The following is a 23,732-nucleotide window of genomic DNA, read 5'->3' as shown; positions in this document are numbered from 1 at the left end:
TAACTATACTTTCGTACCCATGACCAACCTCTCCTTATCTTCCCCTACCCCCTACCCTTCCCAGCCTCTAGTAATCACTATTTTACTCTCTACTTCTCTTCTCATAGAAGTAGAAACATCTTCATTTTTTGTCAATTCTACCTCAATAAACCTGGAGAAAAAAGAACCTCATACTAATGAAGTAATTCATTATATACTAAGTAAGTAGTTTCACTAATTGTGAAATGATTACCATAAGCCAGCCAATAAACCTATTCATTTAAGATCTACCTTCTTAGCAAATTTCAATTACACAATATGGCTTTGTTAACTATAGTCACCATGCGATTTTTTAGACACCACACTACAGTCTGCCATGAGGACATCTCATGTTTCTCGACATGGGCACAGATGATGTTTTAGGTGGGAGAGTTCTTCACCATGTGAAACTGTTCTGTTTGTTCTAAGAACATTTAACAGCTCTACATTGCTAACACATCTTTTCCCATTAAACCTCAGTTGAAGCCCTAACTATTGTGGAACAAGAAAAAAAAAAGCAGCTACTCTCATACTTTTCAAACATCCCTACGTGGGAAGGATGTGAATTTGATGGTCCTTCCCCAGGAGAAATAATATTCCTTCTCGTCTTCTTTCCCCTAAACTCAGGTCTGCCCTTAGCCATAGGCCCCAAAGCTCCCCAGGGGAATAATAAATCCTTAGTCAAGTAACACTGGCTGATCTTTAACAGTTTTCTGTGACACCTGCATTCTCAGCTGTATTGAGGTCCACTGAAGGACAGGAAGATGGCTCTCTTCTTCCAGTACTCCTCATCTGGAGAACAGGAATGGGCATAAAGACTCACCTAATACATTCTTGATCCCTTGAATAAATAGTAAAAACATCAGAGTCTGGCTGGGTAGCAGGTCCAGTCTTGTCTGTCCAGTCTCATCAGTCTTATCCAGTCTCTTCTCATCTTCCTCCATTTGAAAGTGGAAAACCATTGCTCCCCAGTACAATATTTGTTATTCCTTCCCCTCTATTCTCTCTATTTTATACTTATGAACCAGCAATTAGTTAAATATTGGGGTTTGTGTATTTATCATACATAGCTTTTACATTTTATTTCATATTTTTCCAGTGTTTTACCTAATTTTGGGAGAATTCCACTTTATTGCATGGCATCAATTTGCACTTGTGTTGTAGGCACTGTTTCTGATGCATGTGTAAAGCATCATCAATTATATTTTAATTTTCAAAATCTGTTGTTGCTTCTTGTTAACAGTTTTGTTCATTTTCACAAATACTCATTCTTATTTCAGATCATCCACCATGGTCAAATGGGATTCATCCCAAGAAGGCAAGGATGGTTCAGCATCTGCCAATCAATAAATGTGATGCATCACATCAACAGAATGAAGGATGAGAACCATGCAATTGTTTCATTAGATGCAGAAAAAGCATTTGGTAAAATTCAACATTACTTCATGATTAAAAACTGTCAATAAATTAAGTATAGGAAGAATATACCTCAACACAATAAAGGCCATATGATAAACCCACAGCTAACATCATACTAAAAGGGGAAAAGTTGAAAGCTTGTCCTCTAAGATCTGGAAGAAGGAAAAAATGCCCAATTTCACCACTCTTATTCAACATACTACTGGAAGTCCTAGCCAGAGCAATTAGGCCAGAGAAAGAAATAAAAGACATCCAAACTGGAAAGGAGGCAGTCAAATGATCCTATTTGAAGATGACATAATCTTATATACAGAAAACCCTAAGGGCTCCACCAAAAAACTACTAGAACTCATCAACGTATTCAGTAAAGTTGCAGGATATGAAATCAACATACAATGCTAACAGCAAACTATGTGAGAAAGAAATTTTTAAAAATCTCATTTACCGGGCCGACCGTGTGGCGCACTCGGGAGAGTGCAGCGCTGGGAGCGCAGCGGCACTCCCGCCGCACAGGTTCGGATCCTACATAGGGATGGCCGGTGCGCTCACTGGCTGAACATGGTGCGGGCGACACCAAGCCAAGGGTTGTGATCCCCTTACCGGTCACAAAAAGGACAAAAAAAAATAAAATGAAATAAAAATCTCATTTACCATAGCTACCAAAAAAACCAAAAAAAGAAACAAAAAACCCCACCTAGGAATAAATTTAATCAAGGAGTTGAAAGATCTCTACAATAGATGTTCTGCACTCCCATGTTCATTGCAGCATTATAACCAAGATGTGAAAGCATCCAAAGTGCCCATCATCAACTGATGAATGGATTGAAAAAAGTGGTATTGGTGCACAATGCAATACTATTGACTTTAAAAAGCAGGAAATTCTGTCATCTGTGACTACAGGGATGCACCTAGAGGACTTTATGCTAAGTGAAATAATCCAGGGACAGAGAGACAAATACTACATGAACACACTTATATGCAGAATCTAAAAAAGTGAAACTCAAACAAGTAGAGAGTGAAATGAATAGTGGTTACTAGAGTCTGGAGCAGGGGTGGATGGGGAAAGGGAAGATGTTGGTCAAAAGGTAAAAAGTTTTAGTTAGACAGGAAATATAGGTACTGGTGATCTATTACACAGTATGGTGACCATAGTTAACAATAATGTACACTTCAAAATAGCTGAAAGAATGGATTTTAAAGGCTCTCACTACAAAGAAACGATTAAATATTTGAGGTACTGGATATTTTAATTAGCCTGATTTGCTCATTCCATAATGTGTACATATATTGAAACATCACCTTGTACCCCATAAAAAAATATAGTTATTTGTTAATTTAAAATAAACAAAAACAAAAACAAAATAAAAATAAAAAAACACAACAATGCCAAAATAATTCAATGAAAAGAGCACAGGCCTTTCAAAAAATGGTGCCAGAACAACTGGATATCCGTATGTTAAAAAATGAACTTTGTCCCTTGCCTAATAGCATATACAAAAAATAACTTGAAAGAGATGATAAAACTAAATGTAAGGGGTTAAACTATAAAACTTATAGAAGAAAACAGGACATAAAATTTTTGTGACCTTAGGTTAGGCAAAAAAATTTCTTATACAAAAGCTCTAACTGTGAAAGAAAAATCTCCATTTTTTGGCTTTGCCAAAATCCAAAACATTGGCTTTCAAATGATGTTTTAAAACTAAAAGGTAGGTTACGAACTGAGTTAAATATTTCCAAAACATATTTGTTAAGGGATTTGCATCGAGATTAAATATATTCTTACAACTCACTACTAGGAGATGAACAACCCAGTTTAAAAACTGGCCAAGTTTTTTTTTTGTTGTTTGTTTGTTTGTTTTGGCAGCTGGCCAGTATAGGGATCCAAACCCTTGACCTCGGTGTTATATATAACACCATGCTCTAACCAACTGAGCTAACCGGCCAGCCTGAGCCAAGTATTTAATCACATACTTCATCAAAAATATACACGTGTATATACACACACACAGCATATAAGTCCAGTAGTACATGAAAAGATGTTCAACAATATTGTGTATCAGATAATGTAAAATAAAGCCTCACTGATCAAATAAGTAGAATAACAATCACAGAAATATGTCCATACATGTATAGAACTTTGATTTATGACCCAAGTTGCAAGTCATATCAGTAGGGGAAAGACAGATTGTTATTTTTATTATACTTGTTATAAGTCATCATCTTGTCCTTTCCCAACAGAGTTAGGGATGCACACTCCATGGGATTCTGTTAAGGATCAGCAGGTCTCATTCAATCAAGCACTCATCATGCCCCTGGGCATTTCTGAGACCTGTGGGTCGGACAGACCTGAGGTTAGGAGGGAGAAAAGTGGGAATATCCTTTCCCTGGCCTCTATACACAGGTCTTCAGCCAGATGAAAGACGACCCCCACTTCCCTTCCTCCCCATCTAGGGATGTTCAAATGATTGGGGCTTTAACTGGTGTTCAATGGGAAGGGAAAAGATGCTAAATGTTCATATAATCAACAGGACAGTCCCATGTAATAAAGAAATATCCCACCAAAAATGCCATAGGTTCTCCTGCTCAGAAACATAAGCACGTTTCCATGGTAGAGTTTGGTGTTTAAGAACACCACGTTACTAAAACAGCTCATGAAAAAAAGAAGCACTCAGTTTTTTCACTTCAATTCACATGGAGACTCCTGGGCTACACCAGACTTCAACCAGAAACGTCCCCATAATAACCATAAATATGGTAGCCAGACCAAGTCAGATGGTACTACACTGGTTGTAATCTGATGTGGTACTAGGGAAAACAAAGGGAGAATGGGCCCAGCACTGGCCGTAAAGGAGCGTTTCTTCTTTTCAGATGGATCTACCAAATCTGGTGCTCCTATGCCCAACTGCATTTTCTGGCCAGTGGTCAGCTGTACCTTTATTAAACATTTAATAGCTGAAAACAAAATGTGGGATTTTATGAGTTTTAATAATTCTTCCTTCATCTTTTCTTTACATTCACTCTGCCTTCCCTCTCGTCCTTCATTTTTTTGATATTTATCTTGTTTCCCCCTTTTCCCATTTCCTTTTTCTCTTTTCCCTCCATATATTGGAAATGAGTCTTAGAAGCAACATAAAAGACTTAGGATGCTCGTGTTAGTTTCCTGCGGCTGTCGTAGCAAAACAAGCTGGGTGACTTACAATAACAGAGATTTATTCTTTCGCAGTTTGGAAGCTAGAAGCCTGAAACCAAGCTATTGATGGGGGCCATGCTTACTCTGAACCCTCCAGGGAAATGTCCTTCCTTGACTCTTCCAGTTTCTAGAAGCCCCAGGTGTTTGTTGGCCTGTGGCAGCATAACTCCATTCTCAGCCTTTGTCTTCACAGAGCTGTCTTCCCTCTGTCTCTGTCTGTATCTTTTCTTTATCTCAAAAAAAAAACCCAAAGTCATATTTGATAAAAAGTCTTCACTACTCCAGTTTAACCTCATTTTAACTTAACCAATTATATCTGCAAAGACCAAAAAAGTGCTATTTCCAAATAAGGTCACATTCACAGGTATTGAGAGTCAGAAGAACTTGAACATACCTTTTTGGGGAACAAAAAGCAACCCAAAACATTGCTCCAGTAGAGTACTGGAATTCAGTTGCTGGCACAGTAGCCCTCCTCATAGCAGAAAATATAGCTTCATGCAGGCAGCTAGCTCGAGAAAGTTGGAGTTTAGCAGCTAAACATCTGGGCTATTGTGTATTTCAGTTTCACCCAAGAAGGATTAGAACTTGGCATCGGCCCTGGTTCCTGATGAGAAACCTGAATTTCAATCATCTCTCTCAACAGAGGAGGAAATCTCTACCCTCACACATCCCAATTAGTGCAAGTTTCATCTCTAAACTTAGCAGTAACAATGTTTTCTGAGGCAAGGCCAATAGGCAGAAATTTATAATGATGCCACCATATTTGGAAAGCCCTCTCCACCTCTCAATACTGACCACTCTGGCCTTTATTTCCATTTATAAAACATTCACTGACTCTATGGAAAGAATCAATAACACAAGAGGAAAGTCACAAACTGAGAAATTAGAGTGTGTAGCTCCCAGTGAAACAGAATTGTAGCAGAAAACAGAAGATAATCTTAGTAGAAGACTTAATGGTACGTGCTGTGAGACATGAGCAGATACTGCGTCCATGACATAAAATCAGGCTCCTATGGAAAGACCACATTATGAGAACAAGAAAGAGTCAATGAGAATAAAATCACTAACGCCAAGAGAAGACAGAATTTTAACAGATTCAGAGAATGGTAGAAGGAATTCTGCTGATGATAGGATAAGTAATTTTAAAGAATTATGTAAGAAATCATCCAAGAATGCAGAACAAAAAGATGCAAAGAAGTGGAAATTATGAAAGGAAAGATTTAAAAAGATAATAATGGAAGTAATAGAGAAATGAAAATCAGAGAACAATGGAACACTCTCTGATTAAAAAAAAAAATCTTTCTTTAAATCCAGCAAAACCTTACCTGTCAGCAAGATCTCAGGGCAATTGCTGGGGTGTGAGGCCAAGAAAGGAGTCCTTGTCTGATGGTAAATACAGCTGTAGTTTCCAGTGCACTGACTTTCACATTTCAAAGTGAGAAGTCTGCCCGCCCTGCCTCTGGCCTCTGTGTGTGCTCTCTAGCTCTTATCTGCAGTGCAACGATCATCACATCCTGAAGCATATTGCCTGGCCTGTGGCATTGCTGGGTCACATTTCCTCCTGGGGTCGCTTTATGTCTTGGGAGAGTCTTGACTGTAAGAGAAGGTCACTTTTTGTAACAAAATGTCACTTCCAGTAAGAAACAGTCAAAGGTAACCAGGAAAGAATCTGGCTTCCCTCATTTCTTTGGCCTCTTGGAAGGGAAAAAAGACAGAAGATATCTAATCTTTGGCCTCTCTCAATTACAACACAGGATTTTTTTTCCCACCATGACCTGGGTTAAATTGACTCTTACATTATTCCTTTCTCAATCACTGACATGGAAGGTGAGACCTCCTTTTCTCCCTGCCTTCCACTGGTTCCTGCTTCATCCTCTATTCCAAGGAAGATTATATATTTCAGACCAAAGGTCATCCTAAAGCTTCCCCTTCTCATCTGTAACCACGAGTAGAAAGGTATTACTGGCTGAAGAATTTCTGAGTGGAGCATTTGTTATACAGTACCGGAGTCCTCCACTGTGACTCACATGAAGAAAAAGTAGATTTTATCCAGGTTTCCTATAAAACTAAGTAGCTGCATGGGTCCCCAGGACAGGGGCTTTCCTTTCTGAAAAGAAAGTTAAGAGCCCGGTATGTCAGAATTTCATCACTCCTGGGAAGTACCACCAGCTGGGCGAGGCACTGAGTGAAGGCTTTGGAAGTGACCCCGGAAGGGAAACAAAACCCAGGGTTAGATTAGACACTTGACTTGCTTTCAATTTAAAGGAGGAGAAAGAAAAGATAAAAGAATTCATGATGAAACAAGTAGTGTTTAATTTATTAAACAAAAACAAAAACAAACATCACATACTCAACATATATTATGTCTTTTTGCCAACACACACCCCTGCAAGAGAATCCTTCATGAGATATAAGTGCCTGCCTGGAGTTCACATCATCACCTGCCATGTTTTAGCAATATGTTCCTGTTCTCCATGTCATTCTAAGGCACCCCCTCCTCACCGGTAACCAACAGTAGAAGGACATCACTGCGCTGTGACAGTGTGTTGGGGAGCCCTTTTCTGTAGCATTCACATGTGTACTCTCCAGCATCACTCTGTTGTAGGTCAGTGAGATGAAATTCAGCCAGACCTTCTGCAGAATCCAGTTCCTTCAAGGACTCCAAAACAATTCCTCCCTTTCTGAGAACACAGTTTACATCGCTGGTAGGAGTCGAGCATCTCAGAATCACATGGCTCTTGGCAGGCACCACCGAGCTGGGCCAGGCACTGAGGGAGGGTTTGGGCAGTGACCCTGGAAGGAAGCAGAACTCAGGACGGGGCTTGACTCATGTACCAGCTCTCAGGAAGCCCATTTAGAGAAGAGGAAGAGAATGTGGGGAATTTAGGGTGAAGGATCAAAGAGGGTTTAACTGAAGAAATACTCACCATCTTTTATGTCCTTTTGGCCAACACACAGCCCTGTAAGAGAATCCTCCATGAGATATAAGTACCTGCCTGGGGCCCGATCATCGCCCTGCCCTGATCCCTGAGGGGCCTGAGGGACGCATCCCTTGCTGAGAACAGACCCCTGGAGGTCATACATTCAGGAGTTTCATCTTTCCCATGCTGGACGGTGGCCTCAGCTTCATTCTCAGCTACTCTGTGGTTTCTCACATGTGCCATCCGCTGCAGCTCTCACCTCCCCAGGCTTTGGGTTCTTCCTCGGTTATATGGATTCCACAAATCCTTTTATTCTCATCTTCTATCCTGAACCACTCTTCATCTTACCATTTCTGTGACAGCCTGTGACATCTTTTCGAGATTTCCAAATCCAGAGCAGAAGGCAGTAGCCATGGGGGAGGGTGGAAGCCTGGAAGCCCGGACACTGGGTGTGACCTAGATTAACTCTCTTATTTATTCATTTATTTATTTGTTTGTTTGTTTATTTATTTATTTATTTTTAAATTTATTTTATTTATTGAATCAAAATCGATTATACATATTTTTGGTGTTGAACATTGAGATATGTTGATTAAATCAATATTACTAGCATATATATTGTTACAAATCGTAATTATTCTTTTTTTTTTTTTTTTTAAAGATGACCGGTAAGGGGATCTTAACCCTTGACTCAGTGTTGTCAGCACCACGCTCAGCCAGTGGGCTAACCAGCCATCCCTATATGGGATCCGAACCCGTGGCCTTGGTATTCTCAACACCGCACTCTCCCGAGTGAGCCACGGGCCAGCCCGTAATTATTCTTTATGCCCCTTGTCCAACCTCTCTCTTTCCCCCATTTCCTCCCCCTCCCCCTCTAATTACCCTAGATTTCTTCTCTCCCTCTGAAAGAATAATGGTTACTCTGTTTACTTGTTGCCTAGATGCTCTGTCCAATGCTGAGAGATGTGATCAGGTCCCTGAATATTATCATAGAGCAAATGCTCCTTCTGTCACTCTGAAACGGGTTTTGTGGAAAGAGACATCCTCTTCTTTTCTTTGTCTCTGCTGGTGACTCTTCTTGTGTGAATGCACTCCAGTGGTTGGTGGACCATCTGCGTGGTGGCTGTGGTATCGAGCTGTTTTTGCAGCAGCCATGGTAACTGTGGTGGCTGGGGTGGGCCACCCACGTGGAGGTGCTGTTTTTGGCATGCTCCTTGGCACTGGCAGTATGCCTGGTTCTGGGGGAGAGGTCCAGTCCCCTTCTCCATGTCCCGGGTCCCTGGGTGGGACCCAAGGTGCTGGTTTGGTGTGCCTGGTTGTGGGAGAGAGGTTCAGTCCCCTTCTCCATGCCTCAGGTCCCCGGGTGGGCCCTGAAGCGCTGGCTCAGTGTGCCTGGTTGTGGGAGAGAGGTACAGTCCCCTTCTCCTTGCCTTGGGTCCCCGGGCAGGCCCCAAGGTGCTGGCATGGTGTGCCTGGTTGTGGAGGGTGGTCCGGTCCCCTTCTCCATGCCCCGGGACCATGGGTGGGCCCTGAGGCACTGGCTTGGTGTGTCTGGTTGTGGGAGAGAGGACCAGTTCCCTTCTCCATGCCTTAGGTCCCCAGGCAGGCCCTGAGGCACTGGCTTGGTGTGTCTGGTTGTGGGAGAGAGGTCCAGTTCCCTTCTCCATGCCTTAGGTCCCCAGGCAGGCCCTGAGGCACTGGTGCAGTGTGCCTGGTTGTGGGAGAGAGGTCCAGTCCACTTCTCCATGCCCCAGGTCCCTGGGTCGGCTCCAAGGTGCTGGCATATTGTGCCTGGTTGTGGGAGGGTGGTCCAGTCCCCGACTCCATATCCTGGGTCCCTGGGTGAGCCCCAAGGCACTGGCTCAGTGTGTCTGGTTGTGGGAGAGAGGTCCAATCCCCTTCTCCTTGGCTCGGGTCCCTAGGTAGGCCCCAAGGTGCTGGCTTGGTGTGCCTGGTTGTGGGAGAGAGGCCCAGTCCCTTTCTCCTTGCCTTGGGTCCCTGGGCAGGGCCCAAGGTGCTGGCATGGTGTGCCTGGTTGTGGGAGAGAGGCCCAGTCCCTTTCTCCTTGCCTTGGGTCCCTGGGCAGGGCCCAAGGTGCTGGCATGGTGTGCCTGGTTGTGGGAGGGGGGGTCCAGTCCCCTTCTCCATACTTCAGGTCCCTAGGCTGTACCCGAGGCACTGGTGCAGTTTGCCTGGAAGTGGGAGTGGGGTCCGGTCCCCAGATCCAAGCCTCCATTTCCCAGGCAGGCACCAAGGTGCTGGTGGTATGCCTGGGCCGGAACTAATCTTTTGTCCTTTGCTTCTAACATGGGGGAACTTCCTGTGGGAACCAGTACTTGAGCTGTGTGGTTGTTTAAATTGCTACTTTGTTTCTGTTTCCCTAGGGAAGTCGTTTTGTGCAGCTCAGGGTTTAATAGCTGATCTTATAGGTACTTCTGGCTCTCCAGAGACCCGGTGGGTCTGTGTTGTGTAGAAACTCTGATCTGGGCCTGAGTTTTTTCATCAAACAGCACCCCATGCAATTCTGCATTCCTGACCAGTCTCCTCTGAGTGGTCCTGTGCTGATTGGGGGACAGATCAGCTGTCCTTGCTGTGCCCCAGTGTTCTCCCGGTGGGCCCGTCTCCCCCACCACCCGTGCCGCAAACACTTCCCATGGGATGGGCCCTGCACCGGTCCCTTGCGATGACTCACCAGCCTCTGAGTGGCTCCCTTTTTTCAGTTGTTCTGGCTCCTCGCTCCTGCGTGGGTCCATGGGAACCATATTAGCGGTTTTGCTGTCCTGGGGGCCACCGAGGTCTTCTTCTCTCCTGCCGCCTCCAAGCACCTCCATCTGAAGGGCACAGCTGCGGCTCCTGCCGGCTCCTGCTCCATGTGCTCAGCAGCTCGAGCCTTAAAGCAGCCACAGCCCGAAATGCTCAGAGCAGCTTTTTCTTTCTCTCATCATAGTTTCTCCCACCTTCATGAACTCCATAGGTCTCTTCTCCTCTTCCCCTGAGCTCCAGCGGCCCCGGCTTGGCTGATGTTACATTTTTATAGTTGTAAATTTGGTTGATTTGTGGGACACTGGGGACCGTTTATTCCGCCATCTTGATTGGATCCCCTAGATTAGCTCTTGACTTCACCTAAGACCCTAAGTGGCCATTGGGAGTCTCCTGAGAGTATCATCTGGGACTGGGTGACCAGGAAATGTCCCCCATAATAAAGGCTACTTGGAGCCTTCAGTGACATAAGTTAAAATAGAAACCATTTGATAGCAAAATCTTTAAATAATTTCTATAAGTTTAGGTACCTTATGCTATGGGAGACACAAGATATCATTGACTTTCGAACGTCTGGAATGTAACTGTGTTATCCATCTCAGCATCATCTAGAGGTACTCTGTGCCAGTCACCTCAGCATCATTTGGAGGTACTCTGCTTTACTCACTTCAGCATCCCCAATATCTTCACAGGTCCTGGCACATAGTAGGACTTCAACAAATGCACATTGACCACCTGATGAGATACCTCAGTTTAAGCAAGACTCAGAGATTTTACCATATGGTAGAAGATGCAAACCCATGATAATGTCCTTTTTTCCTCCCACTGGTAGACCAGCCCTAAAGGAACGAGAGCTCTATGGATTACTCTGGAGTGTAGGGATCAGAAAATATGGTGAAAACTTAATTACATCACTGTGACCAAATCAAGGTAAGACCTATACACTGTCCCTTCGTGGAAAACAGACTTTCTTGGTACCTGCACACAAACATCCTGAGATGCACCACAGCTCCGCACCCAGCAACACTTGGAACACTTTCTCCTTTATCTCCTTAGAATTTTCCCCAGACTAGCGTCTCCTCTCTCACCCCAAGGACCTTTCCGTTCTGAACACCTCATACAGGTAACCCTCTTAATTTCCCATTATGACTGAATGGAAACAGCAATGACTCTGCAGCCAGAAAGGTCTGGGATTGAATTTTGACTTTTCTATTTATTCTCTGAGTGATTCTGAGCAGGAATCCTCAGACCACAGTCTCAGAGTCCTCATTTATCAATGTGGGCCAAATTCCTATCATGCAGTATTGTTTTCTTTTTCATTTTCTTTTCTTCTTTTTCTTTTAAGGATCGTGTAGAATATGAACCCCATGCACTCTGTGGGATGATTTTAGGTGATACATGACATGGACACAGTATTCTATAGCATTGATCTTGGCACCAGAAAAATATTACTTTTTCTAATCATTTTAATCCCTTTGATTACAACAGAGGAACTTTCCAAACTAGAGATTGACCTTAATACACACCTCTGTCTCTGGCTATTTGCCCTTCATAATAAGGTAGTAGCCGGCCATGAGCTCAAAAACTTGATGAACAATAGTACTTGACTACAATGTCCTAACGTTTTCTTCCTTTTCATCGTACAGTCATGTGCCATTTAATTATGGGGATATGTCTGAGGAATGCATGGTTAAACAATTTCTTCATTATGTGAACATCATAGATTGTACATAAACAGACCTGGATGGTATAGCGTTCTACACACCTAGGTTATATGGTATAGCCTATTGGTTCTAGGCTACAAACTGTACCACCTGTTATTGTATTGAATACTGTAGGCAATTGTAACATAATAGTACTTGTGTATTAAACATAAAAAAAAGGTATAGTAAAAATACAGAATTATAGTCTTATGGGACCACCATCTTATGTGCTGTTTGCTAATGACCAAATCATCGTTATGTGGCACATGACTGTATATATGTTTGCATGACCTTTCTATTTTTGTTGAGTGGCATTAGATTTACTTTTAAAATTTGTTTTTTATTTAAGCTGTTGATATAAAGTTTCAATATTCAAATAAATATACTTATTTAAATAAAAATGTTGAGCAGATTAAAAACAAAATATTAAGTAAAGTAAAAATGATGTCAGCATATAAAATGGATCCTGGACACAGAACGCAAATATTTGCATATTGAAAAACACTTGGTGGGTAAAATGTATCTACAGCTTCCATCAAGATTCTTAACACACATGAAGTAATCAATAAAGACAAACAAATGTTATTATTTCTCTTTCCGATTATTAGTCACACATCTCTCACTCAATCCACCCTCATTTCTAATCCCAATATCTAGTCCCAAGAAACTTACCAAAGCAGAGGAAGAAAAACAATTCAGGAATCATGCTGACCCTGCAGCCTGTACAAGGACTCTTAGATTTTTAACCACAGAGGGATGACAGCTCAACATGGGCAGTAACATCCTTTCTTAAACCCTTCCCTTTCTTCCCCTCACCTGACCCACAGGTTTTTTGTCACAACTGCATTCAGGAAATGAGACACCATAAAACCCTCCACAAGGTCTTAATTCATGCAAAATCTTTATCTGAACACAGCCAAATTCAGGCCTCAAATTTTAACATACCTAGATGTGCAAGAAATTCCTAAAATCAGGATCTGAAGGATTCTGCTGTCAAGATGGAAGGAAGTTGAAACAGATATATAGAGAACATTGAGAATTTCCTGAATAATAGAAGAGATGCTTGGAATTGGTGTTGAATGAAGGAATCAATGTTAGTGAATATTTTTGAATGGCTGTTATGCATGAGGTTCTTCTCTAAGGTAAATGTGCAGAGAATACACAAGAACATGGTTTATGCATTTAAAAACAAATTCAGTCTGGTGTTACACACTTGCAAAGTTTTTGTTTTAAGTGGGAAAATATGACAGCTATTAGTAAGCCAAGCATAAATATTGTTATCAATAGGGTAATCACTAAAAGAACTGTCCAAAAAGCAAAGCAAAGGTAAAAATAGAGAAGTTGAAAAAAATGAAAAACAAAGAAATTGGAAAACATGAAGGAGATGAACAAATAGGAAGAATAGCAAGAAGCTAAACAATACAATCCTACAGTATCAGTAATTACATTAAATGTAAATGTACCATAAATCCAATTAAAAAGCTATTAGACTAGATATTCTTAAAAAAAAAAACCTAAATAAATATTTTTTCCCAAGATAAACACTTTAAGTATAAGCACATCTGAGCTGAAAGCAAAAATATATACTATACAAACACAAATCAAAGCTGGCATAGCTACAGCAAAAGAAACAATTAATGGAGTGAAAAAACTAACAACAGAGTGGGAGAAAATATCCGCAAAATATACATCTGAAAAAGGATTGATACCCAGAATATACAAAGAACTCAAACAATTTAACAGCAAAAAACACAAGTGACCCAATTAAAAAATGGGCAAAGGAGTTGAATAGGCACTTTTCAAAGGAAGATATATGAATGGCCAACAGACACATGAAAAAATGTTCAACATCACTCAGCATTCAGAAAATGTAAATCAAAACCACTTTGAGATACCATCTCATTCCAGTTAGGATGACTAACATCCAAAAGACTGAGAATGATAAATGCTGACAAGGATGAAGAGTAAAAGGAACCCTCCTACACTGTTGATGGGACTGCAAAATGGAGTAGCCTTTATGGAAAGCGATATGGAGGTTCCTTAAACAATTACAGGTAGATCTACCATATGACCCAGCTACTCCACTGCTGGGTATATACCCAGAGGAATGGAAATCATTAAGTTTAAGGGACACCTGTACTCCCACGTTTATTGCAGCACTATTTACAATAGCCAAGAATTGGTAAAGGGACACGAAAATCAACTATGTTGTATGTTGATAAATTAAAAATAAAAAAATAAAGCTGGCATAGCTATGCTAATATCACATTAAATAGGCTTTAAGACAAGAAATATTAGACATGAAGAGGAATACTTCTTAATGATAAAATAGTCCATTCAAGATAAATAATAATTATAATTTCACATGCACCTAAGAATATAGGTACAATATCTGTAAAATTTTTTGATAATTATAAGAGAATTAAACAAACCTATAATTGTCTTGTATTAACACACCTCTCTCAGTAACTGAATTACACATTGTTGGGCTAGGGCTGGGTCTGGAGCTCACAGACCCCTCAAGCCCATTCACAGACTGGGTCACAAACCCTTCACATGCCAGGCTGGGCCACCAGACCCCTCACACACCAGGCTGGGCCACCAGACCCCTCACATGCAGGTCTATGAGCTATGTAACCAGCAAACAGGTCCTTGGAAGCCATAGGTTGGAGAGCAAGGCCGTGCAGAGCAGATACCTGAGGCAGTCAATGCCAGCCAAGTGGCAGCACCACCCATGCACACTAACTCCACCCACACACAACTTATTTACAAAGAATCTGCTGCACCACCCCCAACTGGACCTAAGGCAAGGGGGCCTGATAAATTATTGTATTTTCCCAACATACATGAAAAAACAAGTCCAGAAAAAGAAAGAATAAAGGAAAATTGTACAATTGTAAAAAATAAAACTCAGAAAAAGTAAATAAAATACAATTTTACTCTGCCAATTTGATAAACTGTTTTTAATGCTAAGATATAATATTGGACCGAATTTGGGGAAATGGAACATGCATAATCAGTTTTTAGAATGATAAATCAATACTAGTTATGAAATGACAACTGGATTATAATGCTCATAGCCCCCGCAAATGTTTACAGACTTTCAGTAGTTTACCCTAAGAAATAATTAAAGGTATCCAAAAGATTTACAAGTTGTTCATTTTAATTATTTTTATAGTAGTAAATAAATTGGAGGCAATGTTAATGTGCAGAAGTAGGAGGTTGGCTCTATCAGTTTAACTTTTTTAGATTCCACATATAAATGAAATCATACAGTATGTGTCTTCCTGTGTCCAACTTGATTAACTTAGCATAATGTCTTCCAGGTTCATACATGTTGCAAATGACAGGATTTCCTTCTTTTTTAAGGCTGAATAATATTCCATTGTATGTATATATCACATTTTCTTTATCCATTCACCTGTCAATGGACACAGATTGTTTCTATATCTTGGCATAAGGAAAGTAAAACCAGTGTTTTAAAAATAAAAAACAGCTTAGGCCCTCTTGCCTCACATCTGTTACAAACGGGCAAGATTCAGCACATTCATTAGAAACAAGTTATATAAGAGTAGTGTTTGGGTGTGTGTGCCCATTTACTGATTATCACGTCTGTTGTAACTTGTTTGTTGTAGTTACGTTATGCATTTGGCTTGCAGCCACTGTTGTGTACAGAGAATATAAAAGTAACTGCTCTGAACCCTGGTCAGAAGAGCATGGAGGGTCAGCAGAGTGGAGGCAGAGCCTGAGCTTGTCTTGGAGGAATACCGCATGTCTGTGAAGCTCACATCTGAAGAATAATGTATGTCTAGCTTGCATAAAGTTTCCAGAATCTTCTTTCAATTACCCGACTCACTACTTGCACAGGAAGGGGCAGAAGGAATTTTGATCCAGCCCAACACTTGGCTATTGCAAATAATGCTGCAATGAACATAGGCATGCAGATATTTCTTTGAGCTTCTCGTTTTAATTCAGAAGGTGGTCCTTTTAAAATGAAGACCTCTATATTGCTGAGCACCGTAGTGAGTTTGTGTGTTGTCTGAGTGTAAGCAAACAGTATAATGCCCACCAAACTGAGAAGGTATCCTGAGACCAAAGAACAAAGCAGGCAACTCCATATGGTCTATGAGGAGTTTATTATTATTATTAGTGATAGGTAGTTACTCACAGGGATCAGGTGGAGTATTAAGCCACTGAGTACTGTGCAGCTGCTTTCTCCACAAACCTGGGGTAGGGAGAGGTGCAGGGGAGGAGTTGAACCTTATAATGGATTTATGGACAAAAGTGGAGCTATGCCAAAGATGGAAATGCTGAGAAAGTGGAAGATTCCCAGGCCCCTGGAAGCCTCCTATGGCTTATCTTTGGGGTTGCTGGTGTCATTCCCCTTATCTTATACAAGCATAGCATTTTGCTGCTTTCCCTTCCTCGGTTGCTAAACAACCCATGCAGGGCAAAGATTGTTAACTATTAAAGCCAGAGCCCGGAAGGCCAATGCTTCAAGAATGGAGTGAGCTCTGACCAGCATTCCTACAAGTGTGAAGATTAAGGGGTCAATTACTAGACGATCTGAATATCTCTTCATAAAAATGAGTTAAGAAATTTGGGGTCGAAATAAAGGAGAAATACATACGAGTGACACTGATTGAGCCAGGGACATGTGCATTGCACTGCAAAAGAGAATGAGAAAAGCAGCAGTGGGGTGTATAATGTAAAACCCCTTTTCTGTCTTCCTGTAAAATACTGAACAAAAACTACAATGACCACTCATGATTTTTGTGTAAATAAATTCCTTAGGGAAGGGAAGAATTGGTGGCTGTAACATTCTTTGTTAGAGACTTTGGGAAAATTAAGGTGGTGTCAAATACATCTTCTCAGCTGGACAGAAAATTTCTTCTAGGAAGCATAACAATATGCATATACAGTAACCTTGTTTGCCAAAAATACTATAGTTAAATCTACAGACAGAATTATGTCCCAAAAAGAACTGTGAATTCTACTGTATGGAATGGCCTGGAATCAAATATATGGAAAACACACAGTTTTCCAAAGAGGTGCATTGGCAAAAGTGCTGCCAGCATGAACTTAAAAATGCACTTATAGAAACATCTAGGGCCCAGCTTTCTACAGGCAGAAAGCAAGCTGAGAAATCTGATCAACCATCAAGAGGGTCATATTCTCCAGAGTCTCCTTCAGAAGTGAACAAGAAAGGCTGATAGAAGAAAGACATCTCAGAGGGAAGAGCCAAGAGCTGCAGAGAACAGCGGGCTGGGAAGGCACTCACAAAGAACAGAAAGACACTTTATCGAAGAACATTTCCACTACCAGAGTTGTGTGATTTAGCAGCATTTTCCCAGTGCGATTTCAAAATTGCTAAGAACTAGTGACTGCTGTGTGCCTCCCATTGGGGATTCTTCCCCCTTACATATGGGAGGATTGTGGTTATTCGTTCCTGTTTTGCCGTTTTATAGTGATGTATGGGGGCAGCTAATTTGTCTTTTTAGTTCATGAGTATTGAATCAAAAGGAGCCACACCCAGGCTTGATAACGATCATTAGATCCTGGATTTGAAGCTTGATACCATTACTGGATGGAAACTTTTGGGGGTTCTGGGATGAAAATATTTGGCACATGAGATGGATATGAATAATTGTAGCCAAGAACACATACTGCAATAAACTGCATTAACAGTCCTTTGGTTTGGGATTCAGCCATGTTATTTGCTTTGGTCAACAGGATAAGGTGCAAGTGACAGTATTTTAGTTCCAACCCATGTCTTTGAGGCTCTGCATCTGTTGACCCACCCTCGTGCATCTTCCAACTCCATGAGAAGAACATGTGAGGCTAGCACATTGTTCCCAGGATGAGGGTGAGGGACATGTAAACAAGAGCCAAGTCACCCCATTTGAATGTGGGTAGAGCCAGGCATAAATAAGCTGAGCTGAGGAGTTGCATGGAGGTGGCAGGGGAGAAAAGGGCCTTGGTGGCCCCCAGGCCAACAAGACCACTAATAGGGTTTCTGTGGACCCACATAGGACCAAGGAGCCGCAACAACTGAAAGAAAAGGAGCCACTCAGAGGCCAGTGAGTCATTGCAAGGGACAAGCTTCCAGCCCATACCATGGGAAGTGTTTGCAGCACGAGCAGTGGGAGAGACAGGCCTGCCAGGGGATCACTGGGACACAGCAAGGGCAGCTGATCTGCCCCCCAATCAGTGTAGGGCCACTCAGAGGAGACTGGTCAGGAATACAGAATTGCACGGGGTGCAGTTTGATGAAAAGACTCAGGCCCAGACCAGTGTTTCTACACAACCCAGATGCACTGGATTTCACTAAACCCAGAAGTCCTATAAAGTCAACCATTAAAACCTGAGCTGCACAAAAAGCCTTCCCCAGGGAATCAACAGCAAAGCAGCAATTTAGCTCAAACACAGAGCTCAAGTACTGGTCCCCACAGGAAGTTCCCCCACTTTAGAAGTAAGCAAAGGACAACAAATTAGTTCCAGCACAGAGTTTAAGTGGTGAGAACAACAAATAATCCAACACAGAGCTGAAAGAAAAAACAGAGTACCCACAACTAGAGACAAAGTTTGATATTAACTAGTAAAGGTGTCACTTCACCAAAGGACACCTATAACACCTAGAAGGACCAGAAGTCTCCTAAGCCAAGCCAGAAAGGGGGTACAACCAGGCACACTGCCAGTGCCATGGGTCCTGAGGCATGGAGCCAGGGACCAGAACCCTGCCCACAACCAGGCACACTGCCAGTGCCACATGGCCTGCCTGGGGTCCTGAGGTATGGAGCCACGGTCCAGACCCCCTCCCACAACCAGATACACTGTCATTGCCACCACCAACTAGGTAAGGAGCATGCCAAAAACATCAACTGCACGTAGGTGGCCCACCACAGCCACCACAATATCCATGGCTGCTGCAAAAGTGGCTAGACATCACAACCACCATGCAGGTGGTCCGCCAGCCACTGGAGTGCATTGACACAAGGAGTCACCAGCAGAGACCAAAGAAAAGAAGAGGATGTCTCCACAAAGGTCATTCCAGAGTGACTGAAGAAGCTTCTGTTCTATGATAATATTGGGGGACCTGAACACACCTCTCAGCATTGGACAGATCATCTAGGCAACAAATCAACAGAGTAACCATTACTCTTTCAGAAAGAGAGAAGAAATCTAGGGTTATCAGTGGTGGGAGGGGGGAGGGAGAGGGGGATGGGGGAAGATTGGACAAGGGGCATAAAGAATAAGTACCATTTGTAACAATATATATGCTAGTAATATTGATTTGCTCAACATGTCAATGTTGAACCCCAAATATATATATAATCAAGTATGATTCAATAAAAATTAAAAAACAAATAAAGAAAGAAAGAAGCTGAGCTGAGAGATATGGATAACATGTGTGAGGGTGTGTATTCACACACATGCCTACTGGTGTCGGAGGTAGGGTCCGGGGAGCCCAACAGTCGGCCTCAACCCACCCCAGCCTCTTACCAGGTTCTTGACTCTGCCACCGGAAAGAATTCAAGGGCAGAGTCACAGTAGAAAGTGAGAACAAGTTCAATAAAATAGATAAGAAATACAGGTTCCACAGAGAGGGTGTGGCATAGCTCTAGCGACTGAGCAGAGCCCACATCAAGCTTAACACAAAAGCAAGTTCATCAAGTCTAACACAAAAGCAAGAAAAACATACTTAAAGTTCAGCACAAAGTGCAGGCTGGCTCAAGAGAATGAGCAACTGCTTGCTAAAAGTAAGCTTGGTATAGAGTGAAATACACACACCTCAGCCATGAAAGTACAGTTGCCTCCAGGAAAATCAGCAACAACTCTGCCTTCAGCTGGGACTCGGCTTTTATAGTTTTTCTATCTAGTGAATATTCAGTTAAGGGGGTGGTTCCCAGCTGTATGTATCAGAATGTTCTGTGTTCTCTACTGAGCATGCCCAGTCACTAGATTGTATAAGCCAGACCCCTGTCCTCTCATTTTCCCCCTGCTGGTGCTAAAAAATAGGTCTAACCGGCAGCAGTAGCTTTCCTCCCCAGGAGAGATGAGAGCAGGGGGCCTGAGGCCTCAGGGAGTGGCTGGAACCCGAGCCCAGGGAAACTGAGCACATCCTGTATCACGATCACTAGTTAGGATGGAACCTTTGTGACTTCAAATCTCATTAATAATCAGAACCCTCTTTCCATTGGTGATTTGTTGAAATGTTAACTCCTGAGAAATTTTACTAAAAACAAAGTCAGTTACAGGACAAGGTTGAGGCTGCATCAGAGTGCTGGGCCTAAATGAGCTTCAGACAAGGTGATTTTCATAGAAATGGAGTGGCCCAGAGTAGGGGTTTTTCACCACTTACGCTGTGTTCTCTTCTAGCCAGACTTTATCTTCTCTTCTCTTCCTTTGTTTCTCTTTCTTCCTCTAGTAACTTCAGTCCAGTCTGGGGGACTTGACCTATTTTGCCCTCTCAGAAAAATGCATGAGAATCTACTCACCTGTTGTAAGATTGTGGACCAGGAAGTTTCAGTGGACTTCTGTTATATGAGGGTACTTCAAACGGGAGTGGAAAAATAGGATTAAAAGATAATACGAGTCTTTCCATGAACTTTTTCTAGACCCCTCATGTAATTGTTGACCAGCAGAAAATCTAGGGGACACAAGGGGAGTCACCAAGGGACACTGAATCCCGAGAGAACTTCTTCATTTCTCTGGTTTCTGTTACACTGGCAAGCACAGAATGAGGTAGAACCAGGAATGCCTGACAGGGTGAACAAAGGAGGTGACTATACAGAACCTCTAATCTATTTTAATTCTGAATCGGTATCCCAGCCGCTCATGACCCGTTGCATAATCCCTGACAAATTCAAATCAGCCTGCGTTTGGGAGGAAATGTAAAAGTATTTGATATAAAAACCTGCAACTAGAAGAATCCATTCAAGTAATATTAATGCTACTGCTGATCACCTCACTGGACTCTTAATATTCAGCATTTCTTGAGTCATTTTCAAATGTCCTTTATCCCCAATATTAATTGACTCCAACTCGAACCATGGCCTTAGGAGTTTGCTGATTTACGCAAGAGATTAATATGTCTTGGCAGACCCGAAAGTAGTTTATTTCTTTAAAAGTTGGTTTTTTTCTCTATAGATTGATTTTTAAGTTACACAGTTAACACGCACACACTGTTAAGGTTACAATGTATTTACCACTTTTATACATGTTAGCATTCTCCAGACTGTTCTTTTTTGCGATCCACTGTATTTCTAAAGATCTCTCTGTGTTGCTGGTGTGCACTTGATTCCTTACTTAGATTATGGCTGGATATTGACTCTTACATATTTGTCACCATTTTCTAAACCACTCTTCCTAGCATTGCCTCCAACCACCTGCTTCCACAAATCTCCTGGCTGCAAAGTGGAATCTCGCAATCGTTTTAAGATGTGTTTTTCAGATGCGTCTCTTCATTAACTATTAGCCATTTCAGGTCTCCTCCAATTTCCAACTGGGTTTCCATTTCCTTGTGAATTTTCATGATTCCTTTGATTATAATAAATATTAAGCTTTTGTTGTTTTTGCAGTCTCAAGTATCTTTTCTCAGCCTGTCCTTTTTTAAAAAAAAAAATCCTAATTAAAAAAAAAATTATTAATATTTTTTTACATTCTAAGATCTTGTTGCAGAGAAGTTGTGGGGGAGGGAGAGGGGAAAGGAGAGAGAGATAAGGTGAAAGAAGGAGGAAGGAGGGGGATGTGGTCAAGACCTGTGGCACCCCCTCCTCACGTTGGCAGGGTTGCCCAGGGGGCTTCCAGCAGCAGCCTGGTTGTGGCTGGGCTAGATGCGGACTTTGGGGGGACATGGCTGAGGCCCTCAGCTGCTGCCCCCACTTCTGGAGACTGGGGCACTTCCAGCAGTGTCCTGGTGGTTGTTACTGGGCTGGGCCCTCAGTCCCCCACTGCCCCGCTCTGGAGCCTGGGCTGCTTCCAGTCCTTCTAGGTTTTATAGGTGTTCTTTGGTGGCGTTAGACCTTTACTAGTTAACCTCAGAACTTTGTCTCTGATCTGTGGGGTTTTTGTTTTTCCTTTCAGTTCTGTGTTGGATTATTTACTATTTCCACCACTTAAACTCTGCACTGGAACAAATTTGTTGTCCTTTGCTTACTTCTAAAATGGGGGGAACTTCCTGTGGGAACCAGCACTTGAGCCCTGTGGTTGAGCTAAATTGCTGCTTTGCTGCTGATTCTCTGAGGAAGGCTTTTTGCGCAGCTCAGGGTTTAATTGTTGACCTTGTAAGCACTTCTGGGTCTTGTGAGGTCTGGTACATCTGGGTCGTGTGGAAACTCTGGTCTGGGCCTGAGTTTTTTCAGGAAACTGCACCCCCTGCCATTCTATATTCCTGCCCAGTTTCCACTGGGTGGTCCTGTACTGATTGGGGGGCAGATCAACTGTCCATGCTGTGTCCCAATGTTCCCTGGTGGGCCCGTCTCCCCCATTCGCCACACTCCAAACACTTCCCACAGGATGGGCCATGTGCTGGTCCCTTGCATTGACCCACTGGCCTCTGAGTGGCTCCTTTTTTCAGAGTCTGTGGACCCTCACTCCTATGTGGGTCCACAGGAACACTGTTAGTGGTCTTCCTGGCCTGGGGACACCAAGGCCCTCTTCTCCCCTGTAGCCTGCAAGCAACTTCATACGAAGGGCACAGTAACAGCTTTTGCCAGCTCTTGCACTGTGTGCTAACCAGGGTGTTCAGAAAATATAAGGAAATGGTCAGGGCCCCTCAGATATTCAGAATCTTGCCAAGCATCTGATGTAAATAGGCACGTGTGCCCAGGTGTTCCTTGTTATTGCCAATGTAATTGCGAGTATGCACCCAGGTGTTTTGAGTTATGGACTTGAGTATAAAGGACTAACTTCTCTGATAGAGAAGCTTCTAGAGCCGCTCCAGGAAGCCACTACGGTGGCTGCTCCTAGCTCTGAATAAAGCCTGTTATTTCTTCATCTGTGGCTCCCAGGACCTTTTCCTATTACCTAGCTCGCAGACCTGTGTGTGAAGGGTTTGTGACCCACTCTGGACAATGGGCTTGAGGGGTCTGTGAGCCCTAGCCCTGGCTCTACACAGGGCCAGCCTTGAAGTGGTTGGGGCTCAAAATGGTTGCAGCGGTTCTTTCTTTCTCTCACTGTGGCTTCTCCAGCCTTCATGCACTCCGTAGGTCTCTCCTCCTCTTCCCCTGAGCTCTAGCAGCCCCAGCTTGGCTGTCATTGCTTTTTAATAGTTGTAAATTGGTTGATTTGTGAGAGAGTGATGCTGGGGACTGTCTATTCTGCCACCTTGATCAGAAGTCCTATTTCTTTAAAAGTTAAACACACACTTACCAAACACCCAGCATCCATACTCATAGGCATTTATCTCAGAGAAATAAAAGTATATGTTCATACACGTCTGTACATGAATGTTCATAGAAGGTCTGTTTGTAATAGCCCCAAACTGAAAACACACCAAATGTCCCTCAGTGAGTGAATAGACAGGGAAACTTTGGCACATCTATTCAGTAAAAACACTCTTTGGCAGCAAAAAAGGAATGAACTATTGATAAACAAAATGACCTTTATATTATTTGTATTTTCTTTTAAATGATTTATTACATATTGCTAAAGAATGCTAAGGAAAGCTGCCGAAGAGCACGGTCAGGGGAATTGAAGGCATTTTTTAAAAAGTTTTAT

General features: G+C 42.4%; 1 protein-coding gene across 1 annotated transcript in view; it reads left to right on the top strand.

Moving 5' to 3' along the window:
* TARM1 (T cell-interacting, activating receptor on myeloid cells 1) overlaps nucleotides 1-22,005 on the top strand; it is a 28,473-nt gene extending 6,468 nt beyond the window's left edge. The window contains exon 6 of the mRNA XM_063088841.1: nucleotides 21,801-22,005. Coding sequence (XP_062944911.1) covers nucleotides 21,801-22,005 — 205 coding nt within the window. The remainder of the gene's footprint in view (nucleotides 1-21,800) is intronic.
* Nucleotides 22,006-23,732: the final 1,727 nt, after the last annotated feature.

Source organism: Cynocephalus volans, chromosome 3, assembly GCF_027409185.1.
Source record: "Cynocephalus volans isolate mCynVol1 chromosome 3, mCynVol1.pri, whole genome shotgun sequence".
Classification (NCBI taxonomy): Eukaryota; Metazoa; Chordata; class Mammalia; order Dermoptera; family Cynocephalidae; genus Cynocephalus; species Cynocephalus volans.
The sequence above is the reverse complement of the archived record's forward strand: the minus strand, read 5'-3'. Positions and strand labels throughout refer to the sequence as shown.